Source organism: Lathamus discolor, chromosome 1 (assembly GCF_037157495.1).
Source record: "Lathamus discolor isolate bLatDis1 chromosome 1, bLatDis1.hap1, whole genome shotgun sequence".
Lineage (NCBI taxonomy): Eukaryota > Metazoa > Chordata > Aves > Psittaciformes > Psittacidae > Lathamus > Lathamus discolor.
In genome coordinates, this window is record NC_088884.1 from 61,774,547 (window position 1) to 61,794,652 (window position 20,106).

At 50.2% G+C, this 20,106-nt stretch overlaps 1 protein-coding gene across 1 annotated transcript; it reads left to right on the forward strand.

Annotated features, from left to right (window-relative positions):
- Positions 1-3,421: 3,421 nt before the first annotated feature.
- Positions 3,422-7,630, forward strand: BHLHE41 (basic helix-loop-helix family member e41). The gene is made up of 5 exons (XM_065673938.1): positions 3,422-3,675; positions 3,898-3,961; positions 4,238-4,345; positions 4,602-4,713; positions 4,824-7,630. Exons 1-5 carry the CDS (start codon positions 3,614-3,616, stop codon positions 5,849-5,851), a joined length of 1,374 nt encoding a protein of 457 aa, XP_065530010.1. The 5' UTR covers positions 3,422-3,613; the 3' UTR covers positions 5,852-7,630.
- The last annotated feature ends 12,476 nt before the right edge of the window (positions 7,631-20,106 follow it).

Consider the following 20,106-nt stretch of genomic DNA (forward strand, 5'->3'; position numbering starts at 1 on the left):
TGTGACTGACCAGCTCTCTCTAATTTGATGGTTGATTCTAGTCATATAGCCAGCCTAGATAATTTAATCCTTTATCCAGAAGGCAAGTACTGTCTGCCATAAGAGCTGAACCCATCAAGTTGCCTCCTAGGTGCCCTATTTCAGAGCCATTTCCTTACGTTGTGGTTATGGACTGAGTTGAATAACACTCCCAAAGGTATTCTCCTCAAAGACTGTGGGTTTTGCACTTATTCAGCTGGGATAGTCAGTCTGATTCCTTCATCCTGCAGACTGAAAATGGTGGTGAGTGTTTAGTAGTAGGCGGTGTTCTGGCTAGCCCTTGTCTAGAGCACAAGGCTGTTTTTTCCTGCGGTGACCTGCAAGCTTTTGATTTCCTTTTCCGAGTGATTTTTTTTCAATTTCTTAACTCTTTGGTGTGGTTCATCTTGGCTTGTAAATTGGCCAAAGGTTCCTTGCGCCTCCTCTTTTCTGGAAAGCATTCTTTTCCATGACAGTCATGCTGCCGATCACATCTTTGATCCATCTTGCCATTTTAAACTGGGAATCTTCCAGGAGAATTTTGCATTCTCCCTTGACACTGAAGCTTTTTATCCTTGTCTGCAGGTGACCTCTTATAAACCTCTCTTAGAAGTTTCCAGATGTTGCTTGAACTCCTTTTACAAAGTCTCCAGCTGTCTCGGCTCACGTTTTGCATCCTTTGCTCATCTTTGATTTCCATTCCCAATTGGTTTCAGAGGAATCCCACAATTAGGGCTTCTCCTAGAGGCTGAGTCTCACTCTGGGCATTGTTTCCATAATCTGAAGGTTTGCAGATTGTTCCTGAGAGGGTGGAACTGGCAAAGATGGTCCAGAAATGCTCCAGGTGCCCCACAAGAAGGTGCTCCAGAAATGCTCACCCTCATCTCCCCACCCCTATATTAGTCACAGAAACCACACAAAGCCTTGCTTTGCTGCCCATGGGAGGAATGAGCTACAGAAAATGGTCTTTTCTTACAGAGTTCAAGCTCCCTTTGAGCCAGCACTCCCCCAAAACATCTCCATGTGATTTACCTCAGGGTTAAGCTCCTTCTTTTATTTGGGCTGTGTCTCTAGTTTTCTTGATGCTTTTCTCAAAGACAGTCCAAGTCAGGAAGAGAGGAATTTCATGCTGAAGGTGGTTGTTTCTCTCCACTGCCTAGCAAGACAGCCTGTAGCTCCACCTGAGATGTCCAACATGGATGCCTAACTTGAGGCAACCAACACCACTCGGCAATCGCCCTTCCTGAGGGAACAGGTCCATGCAGTCCAGCCTATGTAACAGTTCGTTTTTCCCACCAGGAGCACATTCTCCCAACAACCTCTGCAGCGGTCCACAAGCCTCTTCTCCTGACGTTCCCAAATATAACCTATGGGCATGCGGTATACATTTATGTTGGTTATTTTTAGCCCCCAGTTTATTTGCACTGACAGTGTGAAGATACCATCAGCTTGTAACAGGGAAAAAGGCTATACCAGCCTGCAGTGCCACTCGCTTGCCTGCCAAGCAGGAGTCTCCAGCACCTCTTCAGAGCCTTTGCTGCTCCTAAAACCTCATTCGCATTTCACAGCGGGGCAGTGGGGTTTCAGCAGCCCCTCCGCATCTAATCACGAGTTACGCTCCCGGTAAGATTACCTGTAAAGCACCATCGTTAGGAAGGAATGACGCGGATCTTTTTCTCTTTTGGCTGGCGGGGGCATGCTTTTGGACTAACTCCCTCCCACGTGCTGTGGGAGCCCTAAGCTGCCCCTCAAGGAGAGGTGCACCCCGCGTTAGGGGTCCCGCACCTCCAGGAGCCGGAGCCGGAGAGGGGGAGCGAGGGAGGGAGAGAGAGAAGTTTAACCAAACGAACGGCAAGCGGCCAGGGCTGGCGCGAAGTGGGGGATAAACACATCGCTATGGATCTCCTCCGCTGCTGACACTTCCCACCGGGAATACCGGAGAGAAAGCCGCCTGCCCGTCCCTCCCTGTGTCTGGGAATAAGGGGCAGGGAGGGGGAGATGTCGGCGGGGGGGGCTTATCTCCCCCCGCATAGCACGTGGGACGGGTCCTCTGCACACCCCGCATATCCCCCCCCCCCTCCGCCACTGCACACCCCGCACGTTGCAGGGCCGCACATGCGGCGCCGGCGTGCACACAAACACAGCGCGCACGCAGGGACACATACAGCGCCTCTTCCCGGGGCACGGGAAGAGCACCCCGTTTGGCCGGGGCAGCAGCACCCCGCACCTTCCGCTGGGGGGGGGGCTCCGCGGCGTCCCATCGCGCTGCCCGGCAAAGGGAGGGGAGTGCGCGGCTGGAAGGGCACGGTGCCCGGTAGCCCGAGCTGGGGGGGCGGTGTGCCCGGTGCTGCCCGGTGCCGCCGTGCGCCGGTGCCTATGGGGGGGTGGGGGGCGGGGCAGAGCCGCCCGCTGCTGCCGGCGGCAGTGATGTGGCAGCAGGTCGGGTCACGTTGCCGGCCCTGTGCTCGTACCAGTGTGAGACGGGATTAGGGAGGCGGCTGTCGGTGCCGCCGCCGGCGGGGAGCGAGGGCCGCACGGAGGGGGAGAGCGGCGGGGGGGGGTTCCCGCTCCGCCCCGTCCCGGGACCGCCGCGGGCGGTCACGCTGCACCGGTGCAAATCAGCTCCCAAAGTCACCCCCTGCGCCCCGCGGGGATGCCTGTCAGGAGGGCAGCGTCAGCGTACAGATACGTTTGTCTTAGGTAGATACACACACACATATATATATATATGGGCATATACATATTGGTACAATATGTATCCGTACGCATATAAGAAGCGGTGTCGCCGCGGTCTGGCGTTGCAGACGGACCCGTCTCCCGTTTAAAGGTCCGCCGAGCGGTAACACCGGAGGGCGAGAGCTGCGGCACCGCAAAACAAGTACGCGTGTGCGCCTGTTCGTGCTCACGCACCCTCAAATGTACATACGCCGTATGCCAAACGTGACGCCCTACCCGCCCCCCTACCTACTCCTCCGAGGAAAGGGGCTCGATCCCCCCCCCCCCCCCCTCCCGTGGGCACGTTTTCCACGGGCGGCTTCTCCTCCCCAAGTGCAAGTAAAATGGTAAAATGGCAGTAATAATAACAAAATCACGAGAAGCACCGAGGGCACAAGTAGTAATAACTACGGCAACGGGGATGACAGCAACAGCAGCAACACGGGGGAAAGCCGGTGTCTGGCAGGGCGGACCCTGGGCCGCCGGCGGGGACATCCCCCCCACCCCCCGCCGCCACTTCCCTTCCCTTCCCTTCCCCCCGCCCCGGTCCCGCCCCCCGCCCGGCGCCCGCCGCACGTGAGCCGTGTGCGGGGCTGGCTGTCGGCGCGCGTGCCCCGCGGCAGCGGGTGCACCCTCGCGTGTGCTGCGGGCGGGTGCGCGGCGAGCGGGAGCGAGGCGGGCAGGGGGAGCGGCAGCGGCGGAGGCAGAGGAGGGGAGGGGGGCAGCGGGGACGAGCCGCCGCACACTTTCGCCGCTGCACGGGAGAAAGGGGGAACGGCGGCTGCATGTGCGCAGCGTCGCTCGCGGATCTCCACGGACTAATCTCAGCATCCCGCCGGCTCCATCAAAAGCAGCGACGAAACGTCAGCCGCTGCCAGACATGGATGAAGGAATCTCCCGCTTGCCGGAGAGACAGTTACTGGAGCACAGGGATTTTATAGGGTAAGGAGCCAGGGCAGCACCTCCGGCTCCTGGCTCTACGGCGTTTCGTCCCCTGCAGAAAGTGCTGTGAGGCGCTGGCAGCGGAGCCGTCTGCCCGGCGGTGCGCGGGAATAGCCTCCCTCCGCGTCCTCCCGGCCATCCCCAGCCCGGTCCCCGGCCCTCCGTCTACCTGCCCTCTAGTCCTGGCTCTTGCCGATGCCGGATCTTTGTGTTTCTCTCCAGGCTGGACTACCCTTCCCTGTACATGTGCAAACCCAAAAGAGGCGTGAAGAGGGACGAGAGCAAGGTAAGTTTCTGGGGTTGTTCTCACTCGAGCGCTTATTTGGGGGTCGCTAAATTTCACGGCGCAGCTGCACCCCCAGGAGCATCCCCGGACGGCTCCGCTTTAACTTGCCCCCCCACGAAGTACAAGCGGGTTTCCGAGCGAGCTGGCACGGCCGGGAGAGCGGTGCCTTGGTGACAATTTGCGCGGCATGTGGTCGGCGTGACATTTGTTTTGGTTTTGGTCGGCGTTCCGAGGGACTCTGTCTAACGCCTGGCTTTTCCGGATTTTGCTAATTAGGAAACATACAAACTGCCACATAGACTGATAGAAAAGAAGAGGCGAGACAGGATTAACGAATGCATTGCCCAGCTGAAGGATTTACTGCCCGAGCATCTGAAATTGACGGTAAGGTGCAGAGAGGCGTAGATATACATGCAGATGCAGGCTCCGGCAGCCTGCCCGCTGCGCAGCCCGAGGGGCATCGGGGTGCGGGACGCCGTGCTGCCTGCCCGCTCGCCTGCCCGTTTGCCTGCCTGCCTGCCCGTAACTGGCCCCTCGAGGACCAGTTTCCCTAAATTACAGAGGCGGACGGGCGTTTGGCAGTGGCCACAGCATGTCGGGAGTTAGCCAGCCAAGCTGCCCCCTTCCTTTGCCTCTGCAGACGCTGGGACATCTGGAGAAAGCGGTGGTGCTGGAATTGACTTTAAAACACTTGAAAGCGTTAACAGCCTTAACGGAGCAGCAGCACCAGAAGATCATTGCTCTGCAGAATGGTAAGCGGGGGGCACCGGGAGCGGACGGGGGTGTGCGGGGAAGGCGACGAGCAGGGCACCCCACGGTGGAGCCGCGGGCAAACGCTGACCCCTCTCGGTGTTCCCCGCAGGGGAGAGGTCCATGAAGTCCCCCGTGCAGGCCGACCTGGACGCCTTCCACTCGGGCTTTCAGACGTGCGCCAAGGAAGTGCTGCAGTACCTCTCCCGCTTCGAGAGCTGGACCCCCCGCGAGCAGCGATGCGCCCAGCTCCTCGGCCACCTGCACTCCATTTCGTCGCAGTTCCTCCCCGGCCCCCAGCTCCTCTCCCCGCCGCCAGGCCCCCTCTGCAAGGGATCCTCCTCCTCTTCCTCCACGCCCGCCCCCCCCTGCGCGCCGGGCCACAAGCCGGAGGGCCAGGCTAACTGCGTGCCCGTCATCCAGCGGACTCATGCCGCCGAGCTCAGCGCTGAGACCGACACAGACACGGACAGCGGCTACGGCGGGGAGGGGGAGGCGCGCGCCGAGCGCGGCCCTGCGGCTGCCGGGGGCGCGCTGCCCGCCCTGGCCATCAAGCAGGAGCCGTCGGGGGAGGAGGCTCCCCCTGCGCCCAAGCGGCTGAAGCTGGACCGCGGCGGCAGCCCCATGACCGCCCCGCCGGGGCTGGCGGCGCGGGGAGCCGAGGCGGCTGCGGCGGCAGCGGCGGCGGCAGCGCTGGTGAGACCCGACGCCGCACTGCTGGGCTCGCTGATGGCCCTGGGGGCGGGCGGCGGCGGGGTCCCCTTCGGACAGCCGGCTGCGGCCCCTTTCTGCCTACCCTTCTACTTCATCTCGCCCTCTGCCGCCGCAGCCTACATGCAGCCCTTCCTGGATAAAGGCAGCCTGGAGAAGTATCTCTACCCCGCCGCCCCCATCCCGCTCCTCTACCCGGGCATCCCGGCCCAGGCCGCGGCCGCCGCGGCCGCGGCCGCCGCCTCCTCCTTCCCCTGCCTTTCCTCCGTGCTCGGCCCCTCCGAGAAAGTGGCCGCCGCCGCCGGGCTGCCCCCGGCTCCTCACCTCCCGCACCCCTTCGCTGCCGCCGCCGCCGGGATGGCCGCCGCCGAACCCGGCGAGGAGGCCGATACCGCCACTGCTGAGGAGCCCGGTGCCGAGGGCCCCTGAGACGTCGCCGGCCGGGAGCCCCCACGGGCCGGCTCCCAGCCGCCGCTGCCCTCCCCTCGGACTGGCAGCCCCGCCGCGGGGCGGGGAGGGGCCGTCGGGCCGGCCTCAGCGCCCCCGGTTTCCTATGGAGGGCAGGGCGGCATCTGCAAGGGGTCGCCGGGGCCGGGCCGGGCCGAGCCGAGCCGGGAGCTGGCGGTTGCGGGATGGCGGGGCCCGGCCTGGGGAGCGGCCGCCCCGAGGGGAGCCTAGCTGCCCCGCAGCGCACGGTCAAGGAGAAAATTTGCTACTCAGTATTTTTTTAATGTTTGGCTTTATACATGCATAAATAAGGAAAAACAAGAAAAAAAAAAGAAGAAGAAATAGTAAGGATACTTTTTTTCTCTCTCTTTCTCTCTTTCTAAGGTAACTTAAATGTTGCACCTTATTTGCAATGGGTTCATAGGAACTTGCACTCGCGGCCCGGGAGCCCCGGGTGGGTTCGGGGTGCAGGCGGGGCAAAGCGAGGCGATGGAAGGAAGGAAGAAGGGCAGGCCCCCGCACCCGCGCTAGCACTTTACTGAGAGCAGGAGCGCAGAGAGACGGCAGCACCCCGAGCCCGAACCTGCAGTGCCTTGAGCACCCGGGGCTGCCGCTGGCTCCGGCGAGTTTTGGGTGTGCAAGGGAAGGAGGGGCAGACCCATTATGTAACCTTGTGTTTATTTTATAATTACTATTTCTTTTCGGCTAAGGTATACAGGTGTGGCAAGTGCATTTGTTCTCACCCTCTCTTTATTTAATTCAGTATGTCCCCGAGAGATTTCCCCCAGAACCTTGCTGTATGAAATGAATGTTTCTGCACTGAACTACAAAAAATATCCCCCCTCCTCTTTCTCCCCTTCAAGAAAACACAGAGCAACTCGTCAGCCTGAACTACTCCTCACTCACTTTATCCTAAATCCGAGGGACACAAAGCGGAGGCCGTAGGTAACACACCTCACTGTGCAACCAGAAACGGTTAGACCAGTTGGGGTAAGTTTCACAAGTGGGTTCTCCCCTTCATCCTGTGCTCAAATGCCGCCGTTTCCCTTCCTGGAGACAAACCAGACTGCCAGATAATCACACGGATAAAGCTTTTAGAAGAAGGCTTAAACCAAGACCTTGCCTAGATATTTTTAGTTTGTTGCCAAGGTAGCACTGTGAGAAATCTCACTTGAATGTTACGTAAGAGGTGAGACATGACAGCCTGGCGAGGCGTGAGCGCGAGTCCATCCGTCCGTCCGTGCGGGCTCTGTCCGTCTGTTTGGTGCATCCGCTGCTGCTGTTGCTACTGTTTTGCCTCAAACGCTGTGTTTAAACAACGTAAAAAGAAAAAAAAAAAAAAAAAAAAAGGAAAAAATTACTCTCTTACTGGCCTACAGAGTGGCTGTGTGTAAATAAGTTGTTAATACATCCAATTAATGATGTCTGACATGCTATTTTTGTAGGGAGAAAATATGTGTTAATGATATTTTGAGTTAAAAACTTTTCTGGGGAGGGTTTGCTGAAAAAGTTGCACTTTTGTTACAATGCTTATGCTTGATACAAGCTTATGCTGTCTTAAATTATTAAAAAAAAAAATAAATCCTGTCTGCAAGAAACCAGCTGGTTTAGAACAGTTTAGTATGTGATATATTAGAAATCAATCTTTATATTCAGTATTTTCCAGCACTCCATGAATTCTATTATCTAAATATTTCCGCACTATTTTGTGACTAAAAAAAAAGAATTCTTACTAAGGAATAAAAACTTTAATACACAAAATGGGGTTGTCTTCTAATTAAAAATCTTATGATAAGACATGATAATGGGTGCACTGAGTTTAGAAATGTATGATTGTGTGGCTGATGAAAATTGTTTTAATGCCTTTTCACATTTTTATTTTATGTTTGGGTTTCCTTGGTTTCCTTTAACTTCCTTTGGCAAACTCTGTTTGCAGGTATGTGTGTTTCACAAAGCATAAAGCGTGCCTGTGGAACATGCATGTTTCTTCCTGACATCTACTTTTCTCCTCTTCTTTTTGCAAAATAATAATCTTTACAATGAATACTTCACAGCCCTGGTGCTGCACAGGAGCTATCTTTGTTCACCATGAGCAAATTTCACGATTTGCCTGACAATCTAATGACGTATCATCAGCTCTGGAGGAATGATATATGTCCCAGCTTGGAAACCCTCAACGAAAACTGAACATTTGGAGGGGGAGGAGGGGAGTAAGCAGGAGGGGGAAGAGAGTGGTGCAAACAGGCAAGTAGTTCATTGCATGGAAGTGCAGCACCCAAAAGACTTCCACGGATTTAACATCTAAGCCACATCACCTTTCCTTTCAAAAATTCTTCCTGCTCCAGAGAAATAAAATTAAGGAAACCCTCAAACAGTAGCCAATGTTTATGTAAGAGCGCAACACGAAGGAAGCGTTTCATGCTCCCTCTGCCGGTTCTTCAATACCAATGACTCTACGTGCATAAGGAATGAAGTTGGAGAGCAAAAGTAATAGAAAACTCTTAAGACTCGTGTTGATTCCAGCAGCCCTTTAAAATACAGGAGGGATTCTAAATCGTGTGAAAAATAAGCACTCCTTTAAAACTGTTCAAGTGAGATTACTAAGAAATAGGTATACGTCTTTTCATAAGGAAGCTATAGTAAAATCAACTCCTGTTAGGCAGAGATACAGGCAGGCTGTCTGTACATATACCAGAGGACAGATAGCGGTGCTTTTTCCAGAAAATGATGCTGATGGACCAAAGGCTGCTACGTTCCATCAGGATACTCGCTGAAGCCAACTGTTCATGGGCTGAAGTCAAAGTTTACTAATGGTAATGAAAAAATACTGTCTGACAGTAGTTGTCTTTGAACCCTGCTCTGCACCTCGTGCTACTGCAGGAAAGAAAGTGAACTGGCTTCAGCCCTTCAGCTCGGTATCTTGCCAACCACTTCACTTTGACCTGCATACTTAAACAGCTCAACACTTGTTACATGGCCAGAGTTACACAGGGACGAACATGCTCCTACACTCCAACTCATGCTAGGGGAGGGGATTTGCCCTACTGTGCATGAAGGAAGCCCCTCCTACGCACTCAGAAAGGGTGGAGCCATGAGCACTTTTCAAAAGAATCATACCTGTCATGAACACTTGGGTTGTTTGAAACCTGGGCATGGGCCAGGCTTTATGCCTTTTTCAAATTTCCACCCTTCTAAACCTAGACCCTCACAGGGTTTTATCAATTTCAGTTCTTTTCCAAGTACAATAACAGGAAAGCTTATTTTTATCAGTCCTTGAATCAAACATACCCAATGACTTCACGCCAAGTTGCCCCATCAGTGGAGTCTATTAAGTTCTATTACATAAACCATGAAGACAAGATATGTGTGTTCAGATAATCCCAATGCCTAACAAAACCAAACATGTGAAAGAAAGGTTTGTAGTTGAGGATGATAACCCACTGCTGCTGTAGGCAAAAGGCGACTGACAGGAGGGACCCTAGTGTCAGCTTTAATTATTAAATCCCAGGATTCCTCAAATCCCTTCGGCACCTAAGTCAAATTATATATGAAATACATTTCATATTTTCCCAAGGTTAAAAAAAAATCAATCATACAAACACTGGACAAGAGGCTGACAGGTTTAAATATACATTTACCTATGCACAAATATGTATTATCAAAGCTTGTTATTTCTTACCTGCTTTCTATAACTGTATGATAAATGGGCCTTCATCTGCACTTCCCAAGAGCTAAGCACGCAGGACAGGGTGCTACATTTATTGTATACACTTGAGTATGCTTATTTCCTCATAAACCACGAGATAAAGGATGTAAGCTGGTAAAATGTATTTTCTTAAGCAATAAACTTTGAAAACAGGTCTTATTTATCCAGTATATTATAGTGACATGAAAGGCTCCATTACAGTGCATTAAATAAACACAGCTGAGGTTGTTAAGCCAGTGGAAGGTAATATCATGTACCTCCCACTGAAGGTCATGGAAGTTTTATGCTTGGAAGGATCACATATATAGAACTCAAACTGATGATCAGTCCCATTAAGAAAAGTCTGACCTACCTGTCAGACTACCAGTCTGACCTAAGAAAAGTCAGTGGGAGCCCTTTGCTTGAGTAATGGGCTTTGGAGTAGGTCCTAAGTCTATGTTTTGGGGCTTGTTTGTGTAATTTTCACCTTTAGTCAGGGAAGACTGAATGTCTTTGACATCCAGCGACCCTGGAGATCGCGCACAATGTGCATTTCAGCACTGGCAAATTTATAGTCTGTCCTGTACCCTGGGTCTCACAAGGTATTTCCATTTCCTCTCAAACATCAGCACCTGGAATCATGTGATCACCATTGCCTTTGACAAGTTTCCTGCCTGCTAGCTGCAGAAGTGAACATGAATGTATGACCTCAAGGAAAGCATCCTGGTCTAGTGGAAGGTGTGCCTGCCCATGGCAGGGTGTTGGAACTAGATAATATTTAACGTCCCTTCCAGCCCAACCCATTCTGTGATTCTATGAAGTAACAAAAATGCCAGACCTCCTCTCCACAAAAGAAAAAAACAAACAAAAGAAGCAAACCAACCACAGCTGGATTTTTTAGTGCTGGTTGCACTCAAGAAAGTCTGAATCTCTATTAAGTGGTTATCTCTGGTTATACTGCAGTCTCAGAGTAGCTCACTGCAAAGCAGTAGAGAGCAAGTCCTAGACACGTGTGGGCTGGACGTGAGCAAAGCTGAGCTGCCACTGTCACTTTTCCCTCTGCATCCTTCCCATGGCTACAGCGTTTCAGTCTCTGGGTTGCCATCTGTCACAAACACTAAACTCACCACAGCCTCAGTGACAGCAGTGCCGCTGGCTGCCTGGAGCTGCCCTGCCCTGGGCTGAGCAGCCGAAGTTGTTCTGCCTCACTGAACTCAGGGGCACCCAGTGGCAACACACCTGCTGCTGCCATCTCTGTCCTTTCCTGGGGCGCAGGCATGCCTCTCCCTGCCTGGCATTCCAGATAGATCCTGGGGTGGCTGATGGGAAGATGTGACCTTATGGTTTGGAAAGCAGGGACCGTGATCCCAGGGGGCTGGGGAAAGTTCTTTCTCAGGCCTGTGCAAAGGCCTGTTGGTTGGGCTTGTTTTCCTGTGGCCAAGCCAGTCTCAAAACTGAGCAATTTCTAAAGAACCAGCTAAGGAAAAGAATTATGTAAATATTGCACCTTCTTACTCAGCAGAAAACTGGCTCCCCAAGTGTGTTTGGAGTAGTACCTGCAGTACAGAGCCAACTGAGCTGACAAATACTGCAGCAAATTCTGTTCTCACTGTACTTTACCAACAAATCCAGCTTTGCAGTTGCTGCCAGGCAGGCACACAGCTTTGCTCACATGCAACGTTATGTGCAAAGAAGCACATCTATGTAGAAGCAGTAGTCCACCTGCATGGTCCTAGTCCATCAAGGGCTGTGGACTTGGTTAGAACCCACTGAACTGACTCCAGGCTTGGATCCTGTGAGTAGTGACCCTGATCGCTATTTCTATAGTTTAGAGATCACAGCTTCCAGTGAAGGTTGTAAGACCTTTACCTAGGTTCCAACTACAGGATCTACTTTTCTCCCTTGCTGGAATATGAATATCTCCATCAAAACCAAATGGGAACAATCAAACCACTGAGGGCAGACTTTGTAACAATAATGCAGCCTGGGGTGCAAAAAAAAGGCTATGCCTGGCAGCCAGATCTTCAAATGCGTTTGCAGGACTAACAGTCAGAGAAACAAAATGTCCTGGTTTTTCTCAGGGGTTGTTTTTGAGTTTTTTTAAAATGTGCAGGTTGAATGCTTTCATTCCGCAAGTGACTGAGAGGCTGAATAGAACGTGCCTGCTAAAGATGAAGTATCTTTTATGCTATGCTTGAAAAGAGACGGCCTGACAGGGCTAATCTGCGTTTGTGCAGATGGTAGAACAGGTGAAACCGCACGGCTGCCTGCACACCTACTTCTGGTTTTAACAGCCAGTGCTCATACAGACGCGTTAGTGCTGGACAGCAATTCTGCGAGACACACACGGACCCTGAGGAGGTAAGGAGGTCACTCGGGCTGTTTTGTCTGCACTCCCTTTAGAGCTTCACGCAGGCACCCAGAAGGCCGGCGACAGTGGTTTTGCCGCGGAAGCAAAGCATCAGACCTGCCTGGAGGTGAGTCCGCCACAGAGAAGCCCCCCGGGATGGCACGGAGCGGGGCACGGAGCGGGGCACGGAGCGGGGCACGGAGGGGGGCACGGAGCGGGGCACGGAGCGGGGCACGGAGCGGGGCACGGAGGGGGGCACGGAGCGGGACGGTACGGCACGGCAGCCTGCCTGTCCCCACCTCACCGCAGCCCAAAGCGCGCGGCCGCCCCTGAGGCACTCGGAGTCAGCCAACGGTCGTCACGCGCGCGCCCACGTGACGCGGCGCACGCTGCCCGGCACGTGCGCGCAGGCCGCGCAGGCTCGGGGAGGGGAGGGGAGGGGAGGGGAGGGGGGGGGGCGGTGCCGGTGTAGCTGCTGCTGTCGCCTGGCAACGGCGCGGGCTCGCCCCCGCCGGCCGGGGCCGCCGCTGGGCTGCGGGCATTACCTGAGGCGTCACCGGCCGCGGCTGCCAGCCAGGCCTGCCCCGCGGGCCCTGGCTTCCCTCGGCCTCAGCCAGCCCCAGGGTGCGGGAAGGCGGATGCCGGTACTCACGGCCGGGGTGGTTGAGAGCTTACCTGAATCTGGTGCAGCTTCACTCGGAACCCCCGGCCCGCAGGCAAAGCTGTTACGGGGATCGGGGTTTTGGCAGCCCGGTGTGGGCTTCGCAGTCTTTTGAGGAAACTGAATTGCCTTTATCCCTTCAGGCACCCCTCCGAGCATAGCAGCTGAGGTGAAGTGGCACCTGTGGCCTTCGGACTGTGTAGAGCTAATAATGCTAGCAGTATCACTGCCGATTAGGGGAGATGAGTTTTAGCACTGCCCAGGGGTTTAAAACAAGTTGGATTTGGAGTCCTGGCATTCAAGAGACTTGCTCAATGCATTTTGAGCAAACAGAATGCAATATTGTACAGGTATGGACCAATCCTGCTTTCTTGTAAGGAAAACAACAAAGACCAGGAAGTTTGTAGCCCTTGAGGGCATAATAATAAATCATGGTTGGGGAACTCCTTAATAGAGGCTGTTTTTTCACTTTGATTCTTCTCAAATAGTAATGTTACTGCAAAGTTCTATGGATGTAAGCAAAACACGGTCTGTAGGGGAAGGCAAGACCTTTCATTAGCACAGCAGATGCCACTAGAAAACCAGCCTAGTTTTCAAACACCCGACCTTTTTGTAGCTTCACAAAAAGACTTTAGAACCAAGAGTGCTTAACCTCCCAGCAGAATCTGCTACACATTTTATAAACCTGAACTTTTTCTTTATTTGGGAGCTGCAAGTCCTCCCTTACCCTGCCTGTCAGGTACCCTGTCCTCCCATACCTCAGAAAGCCCAAGGCTGGAGGACCTTGAATGGCATCCCATAAACTCTGCTGCCTGGGCCAGGGAAAGCTATCAATACCAGCCTCAGCAGCTCTTGCCAGTTTGCTGCCTACCACAGCCGAGGGGCCTAGAGCAGGCATCAGTCCTGGCCAAGAATAACCCTGCTGCTGCTCACATGATACACTGCAGACACAAGAGCTGTTGGGTTCTGCATGACAGCCACAGCCACCCTGCAGACAGCTGCCCAGGAGATGAATTCACCACAGCCAGTGGGACCAGAAGAGCCATACAAACTAGTTAAGTGGACACATCTGTACCCCCTGCTTGCTCTGGGCTTCACATTATTATCCCTGCCTTCTACTTGGATCTCAGCCCTAAAGCTTTCCACAGAGGTAGCTGCACAAATCAGTGGTTTTCAACAGCTGAACTGGATTTGCTGCCTTTTATATGAAAACTGTTGATGGTGGCAGTGCTTACCAGGTGGCAGGGGAGGCTGTGGCTGGGGACTCCTGTTGGACAGCACAGGATGATCAGAAGATAATGCAGCCATCTGAGAGGAAAAACTTAGATTCCAGACCTGCTTTGCAGCATGTTTATGCACTTTATGTTACAAACCCACTGGCATAAAAACAGATATTCACAGATGCTGTGGTAGGAACCTGGACTCTGATTTCCTCTTCCCCTAAGTGAAGATGCTAATCAATTAGCTAAAGCCATTTCTTAGTGATTGCTTAATCATTTTGTGCAAACTAGGCCAAGATCTACAAAAGAAATAGTACACGCATGTCTGAGAACAGCTTTGGCCCATGGCCTTCCCACAGGGAGCAAGAGATGCAGAGGTGAACCTCCTTCAAGGAAGAATATGCAATACGAATCACCTACTGAGAGAGAAATGGTCTGGTTACCAAACCATCATTCAAACGCAGGGCTGTTCCTCTTCCAGCTGCAGCTTTTTATGTGAAGAGTGATGCCCTCTGTTGTTCTAGAGAGAAGCTGCTACGAGTTGGGGGACTGAAAGCATAAATGCGGAGGTTGGCTTGTGTTTTCAAGTACTGCAAATTTAGAGGTGCTCCGGTTTTGACATACAGGCAGTTTGCTGGGTCTGTCATGGTGAATGTGCTGCAACTGGGACTTGAGAGTCAGGAAAAAGACATCTGTAGAGGGCTATGTACCAAAATGAGTAGGAAAAAACCCGTTTAACAACACACCACTTTAAAAAATGTAGAAAAGGTGTGTAGAATAGGCAAAAATTGCTTATTACTGGTGCTGCCAAGGTAACTGAGGAGTATGGGAATGTGTGTGGGCAAGGGTCAGAGTTAAGGCTGCCTATGCATCCCTCAACATATGACAGCTGAGAGAGAAGGAAATACCATGGCCTAACAAGCTGCCATCATCAGATAATCCTGATGAGCACTCCTAGTCCACCTGTAAAAATAAATGTGTTAGTGCGAACCTGAGCTACAAGTGTTCCCTCTCCTTGGCACAACAGAAAGAAGCTGTATGTATGTATTGCAATTTGTTCTACAGAATGGATAAGAAAGTAAAGATGTATCTGTCTGCAAAACGTGAAGTGGCTTTGCAAAATGCCTAACACAGCTGGTCACAGGGGCAACTCTGGTGTTGTAACTTACAACATAAGTACGGTTATTTAAAATGACCTTTGAGAGTAATCTGTGTGCCATGGCCCAGGAGCCATCTGCGGGAAGCGTGCTCCCATCAGTGTCCTGCCAGGCCTGGAGCTACTTTCAAGAGTCTGGCTGTTTGCTGTGATTGCTGAACATAATGAGTCTGCAATAACTGTTTTCAAAAGTACACAGTAATGTCATGGGGTTGACTCAAGTTTAGTAACCTCAGGACAATGCATTCAAAAGGGGTAGAGGGCAATTCAGCTCCTGTTGGTCAGTGAGAAGGTGCTGCACATCCCTTCCTTTTGTTTTACTCAGAGATCATCTATACCTTCCTCAGGAGCAAAGCTGCTTGGCTTGGGACAGCACTCTGGTAGTTTAGGGCTACAGTGGCATTTTCCCTAGTGGGTACAGTCAAGTCATTTGTATTTGTACAAACCTGTAAAGAGATCCCCTTCCCCAGATGCTCCCAATGAGTCCATGTGGAAGTGTGTTCAAGATGCAAGCCTGCCCCCTTGACTGAAGGCATCTCTGGATTACAGGAGTCTCATGCTTCTAGATGGGCCAGAAGGAGCAGAAAGGCAGTTCAGAACCACTGCCTCACAATTGCCTTCTGCAAAATTGAGGATAGGAATACTTTTTTCCTTCTGACTTATCTCTGTTATCAATACCACAAAGTAGGTGGCACTGAAATTCAGCCATGCAGCAGTGAACTGTAGCGGGGACACTGCTGTGAAATGCCAACTTTTCTGGATGTATGCTTTCAAACCACTGTAGTTTCTTGGACGGCTTCAAATCTAAATGCAAATCTAAATCTAGAGTTACCATGCAAAGCAGGTTACTTGCATATGCTGACAAGAGAAGCAATAAGCTAAGTATGGTTACCTGAAGAAGAAATCAGAACAGACTAATATTTTTAACCCCAAACACACCAAAGCCATCCCAGAATTGCATTGCTAAGATGGAGTGCATTTTTACTAATACCCCAGTTACCTTTTCACCTTCCAGCTTTAATCAGACACAGAGGCATAGACACACAGCCCATCTCCTGTGCCTCAGAGCGTGTATGCATTTCTATAGCCAAAATGAGACAGAACAATGCCAGGAAGATTTCCCTTATTCTTAGTTCAGGCTCTAAGAATATTTTATATCTCAAAGGTGAAAAAATGATGGAGGTAACTGGACTCTTTGTGACCTACAAGAAAACACAAACCTGACACTTTAACATCAGGTATCTTAATATTCTTGTTAATTTTGACTTCCCCACTTTGCAGTCTCTGCTAAAGAACTTAAACAAGTTTAATTCTGCAAGGAGCTGAACTCCTGCACATACTGAAATCGGTGTGCTAAAATCAATAGCAGATGAAGACACTCATTTTGCAGAGTAAAGCTCTAAGTTTAAAACAGACTAATTAGATCTCAGAGGTAAAAGCTTTATTGGTTGAACCTGGCTCAACAATTGCAAAAGGAGAGATTAAGAATAATTTCTTTTGAAGTGCTTACATTGTCTAGTTTGGAAGAGAGATAAATCCTCAGGAAGTTTAACCTCTGACTGAAGGGGTTAGGGAAAGTTTTCCCTCCGAATAGGTTATTTGGAAACTCCAGACAAAGGGTGCTGTTTACTATTGAGCTGCCTGTGCCCATCCAATCCTTGCTATGAAACCAGAGGCTGAATGCTAGGCCAGATGGCCCTCTAGCCTGACTAAACTGTTGTTGGAAAACTGTATTTCTGTGTGATCAGAACAGACTTTATAGTGAAAGATCCCTATACAAAAGTAAGTACATGGAGATGAAGAGCCTGTACTTCTTGTGAAGACCCTGCAGCTCCCTGGGCCTTAGTTTTCCCAGCTGACAAAAAGGAAAATGATATCTAATAATTTTACTGCATACAAGTATATCTGTGTGTGCATGTATAAATGGGCTCAGATGGCAACATCTTAAAATGATCTTTAATCTCAGAACTGGGCACTAGGATTGAGTCTCTGTGCTAAGGCATGCTGAAGGGTGCCCATTCTGTGCAGGTCTCCAGACTAAGCACAGCTGAGGTGTTTCTTAGTTAATTAAAATGATTTGGAGCATATATAAAACACTTTGGAATTAAGAAAACACACACAAAAAGGCACCTTCCTACAATTCTAACTCTTGCACATTTTCTTTTCAGCTCCTAATATCAAACAGCACTTGGGAGTCTACAGAAAAGTGTGAAACGGCAACCTGTGACAGTGGATTACCAGTTGCATGCACACTGTTAGAACACCACCAGACTTGTGAAAATGCTGGACCATTTAGGACCACTAAGCAACTGTCAGCCTGCTCTCTATCAGTTAGGTGCAACACACTCCCAAGCAGCACTTGCAGAGGGATTTAGGCTGCCTATTTCAATAGCATCACTTTGCAAGAAAAATAGAGTTAAGCAAGAATTAAAAGAGGTTTTATTCCTTTACTCGCCTTTCTTTTTTATCCCTTTAGAAAGAGAAATACATTTAAAGCTAAACAATTCACCTTCGGAACCCTTCAGCTTTCTTCAGCACACTTGCATCTTGCTCTCACTGTAAGGTAAAAGTAACTCAGGGCAATTTCTTGTCATCCTCTTGGTACAATATAAAAATGTGCTTCACTGCAGTAGTAGCTAGATCAGACAGCCAAGATCAGGACCACATTGTGCTAAGTACTATTTGCCAAACAAATAGGAAATGAGGTATGTTTCCCCATGGGGCCTGCCGTATATATAGACAAAGTCAAAGGGATGAAGCAGTATTATCTCAAGCTTACATCTGGGGGACTCCAATCCAGGGGGATTATAATAGCTTGCCCAAGGTCACACACAGGAAATCTGTGGCAGAGCTGGGAAATGAAGCAAGAGCTTCCCAGTCACAGGCTGATACACCAGGCACAGGATAATCTCTAAAGTGCAATGTTTCAGCCCACAATCTGTACAGGTTTCAGAAAGCTACTGGGCCTGAGTCCTCATCAAAACTGCAGGAATCGCATAATTTGTGCATCAGCTACACACACGCTGTGACTGGGATGTGGTTCTTTATTAGTATTATTGCGTCCTTTCTAAAAGAGCATATTTAAATATGGCAAGTTGAGTATTTTATATGATTTTTTACTATGTGCTATACACGCCTAGAAAAGCTGCTTTTCAACTAGCTGCATGCCTCCGCAGCTCCAGGCATGGCGGCGTGTATTGCTGCCCTCTCGTGTAGACCTCGTTGTAATTGCAGCGTTGTGACAGAGCTAAGGGTATAAAATTATCTGGTGCCCTGCATGTAGCAATAACCTTTCACACCAGCCGCACAGCTAATGGACATTGGTACCATTCTCATTTTACCGTGTCACTGGCTGGTCCACGCTTGTTTTGCACATGAGACAAACTACACGAGAATGGAGAAACAAGGTCATAGTCTTAGTAACCATGATGCAGATTTGCTAGGTCAAGAGAACAGTTAAGACAACTTTGTAGCAACAAAGCGTACTTAAAGGTCAGCTGCTGTTACCGGGTTTCTCTTCAGCTTTCCAGAAGGACCAGTTCTACCTCACTGATCAAAGTTCACCTCAGGTTGGTTGTAACTGCTGAAATCAAACCATCTTTTCTAGGCACATAACACTTAATGAAAGCAGTTTGGTACACCTGATAAAAGGGATATGCTATTGCAGGTTGTGACAGGCAGTAATTTCTGACAAGAACAAAGAAATTCCCATTATTCTCCACTTAAAGACTGGCCTGAATTTTAAGTTAGCAACAGCTATGGATGGGATACCATGTCACTGGCTCTATAGCTCCATGATTCCTTTCACTTTCCATCACATGGGTAGTGAAAGGGACTCCAGGGCAAATGGCAAATACGAATTAGGTTAAAGTTATTTTCCTTGGTGTATGTCCATTTTAATTTTTTTTCTTACTGTTTTAACAAGAAGCCCTCCCTTTTAAAATACCCAAGCAGGTAATTATCTGCACTCATTTGTATGGCACTGGATAAGGTGATTTTTTTTAAGTGGACTTCTCATAAGCCCAGCTGGAGCTCTTCTGAACATTTTTCTTCAAACTTTCGCTCATTAAAAAGAAATCATAGCAAACTTTTCTTCCTTCCACCTTGACCCAGGATTGAACATTAGATCTTTTATATTGCATTTTCTTACTAAGTGTTCCAATTACCTATTGCCTTCCTCCTCCTGCAGAACAGCAAGACAAAGCGTAAGCACAGAATAGCAAATGCAAAAAAGATGTACAGAAAGGAAAAACTATAGCTTGAACAATAGCAGCATTCTGTGTTTTGCAGGAACAGTATCTATGAAAGCATGCTCTTTGGGAACAAGCCAATACGTAGGTAATTAATAAAGTAATTACATTATGAGATAGGGTTGTGGGATAGAGCTTATAAATGTTGCAGGCCAAATATGTTACCATACAGGAATATGTCCTGCTGATTGGACTTCACGTTGTTTTCATAACTCCACTTCTCCTCAATACACCTGTGACTCAAGAGGACTGGAAACTGAAATCAAAGTCTCTTAACCCATGTGGACCAAAGCAAGTACTGGAGATTAAAACCCAATGGCCAGCTCCCGCAGCTGAAAACCCATTCTGCTGTAGCTGTATGTCACCTCTCTCAGCTTCCGGATGACTGAACAAAAAAGCATGATAATGCAGTGATGACACTATCACACTCTGCCAGGGACTGCAGAAATACCTGCAGCTTTTCCACAGCCAGGGATTCAGATTAGAAAAGCCTCTAGAAATCAAACTTTAGTTTGCATGAGGGATGGACATCTGTCCTAGCCAGTAGTTGGTGCACAGCAAATACACATTCACAGGAGGGAAACACCAGGACTGTCTCTAAGACAGTAAGGAGGCTTCTTCCCTGGAGAGGCACCAGACAGACCCACTGGAAGTGGCATGGGGACACTGGCAATCTGAGTTGATCAGACAAGTGGTGAAGTTGCCTAATTATCATCTCTGCTTGCATCTAGTTCTTTGTTGAACTAGCACTTGCTGCAGAGGCTCTTTTCAAGTCACCCACTGGACAGTAGCTCATGTTTAACGTATCAACCCTGCAGTTTGCTGACCTGACAGCACACAGAACAGGGAAGTTGCTGCAAAGGATGGGAAAAGTACACTGCATACTCATCTGGAAAAAATGGAACAAGACCAGTT

What these genes read in the sequence shown, in the direction of transcription:
- BHLHE41 (XM_065673938.1), top strand. Translation starts at nt 3,614, where the DNA reads ATGGATGAAGGAATCTCCCGCTTGCCGGAGAGACAGTTACTGGAGCAC. An exon ending in GAGCACAGGGATTTTATAGG is followed by an intron (nt 3,676 to 3,897) that starts GTAAGGAGCCAG and finishes GTTTCTCTCCAG; the next exon opens with GCTGGACTACCCTTCCCTGT. An exon ending in CCGAGCATCTGAAATTGACG is followed by an intron (nt 4,346 to 4,601) that starts GTAAGGTGCAGA and finishes TTGCCTCTGCAG; the next exon opens with ACGCTGGGACATCTGGAGAA.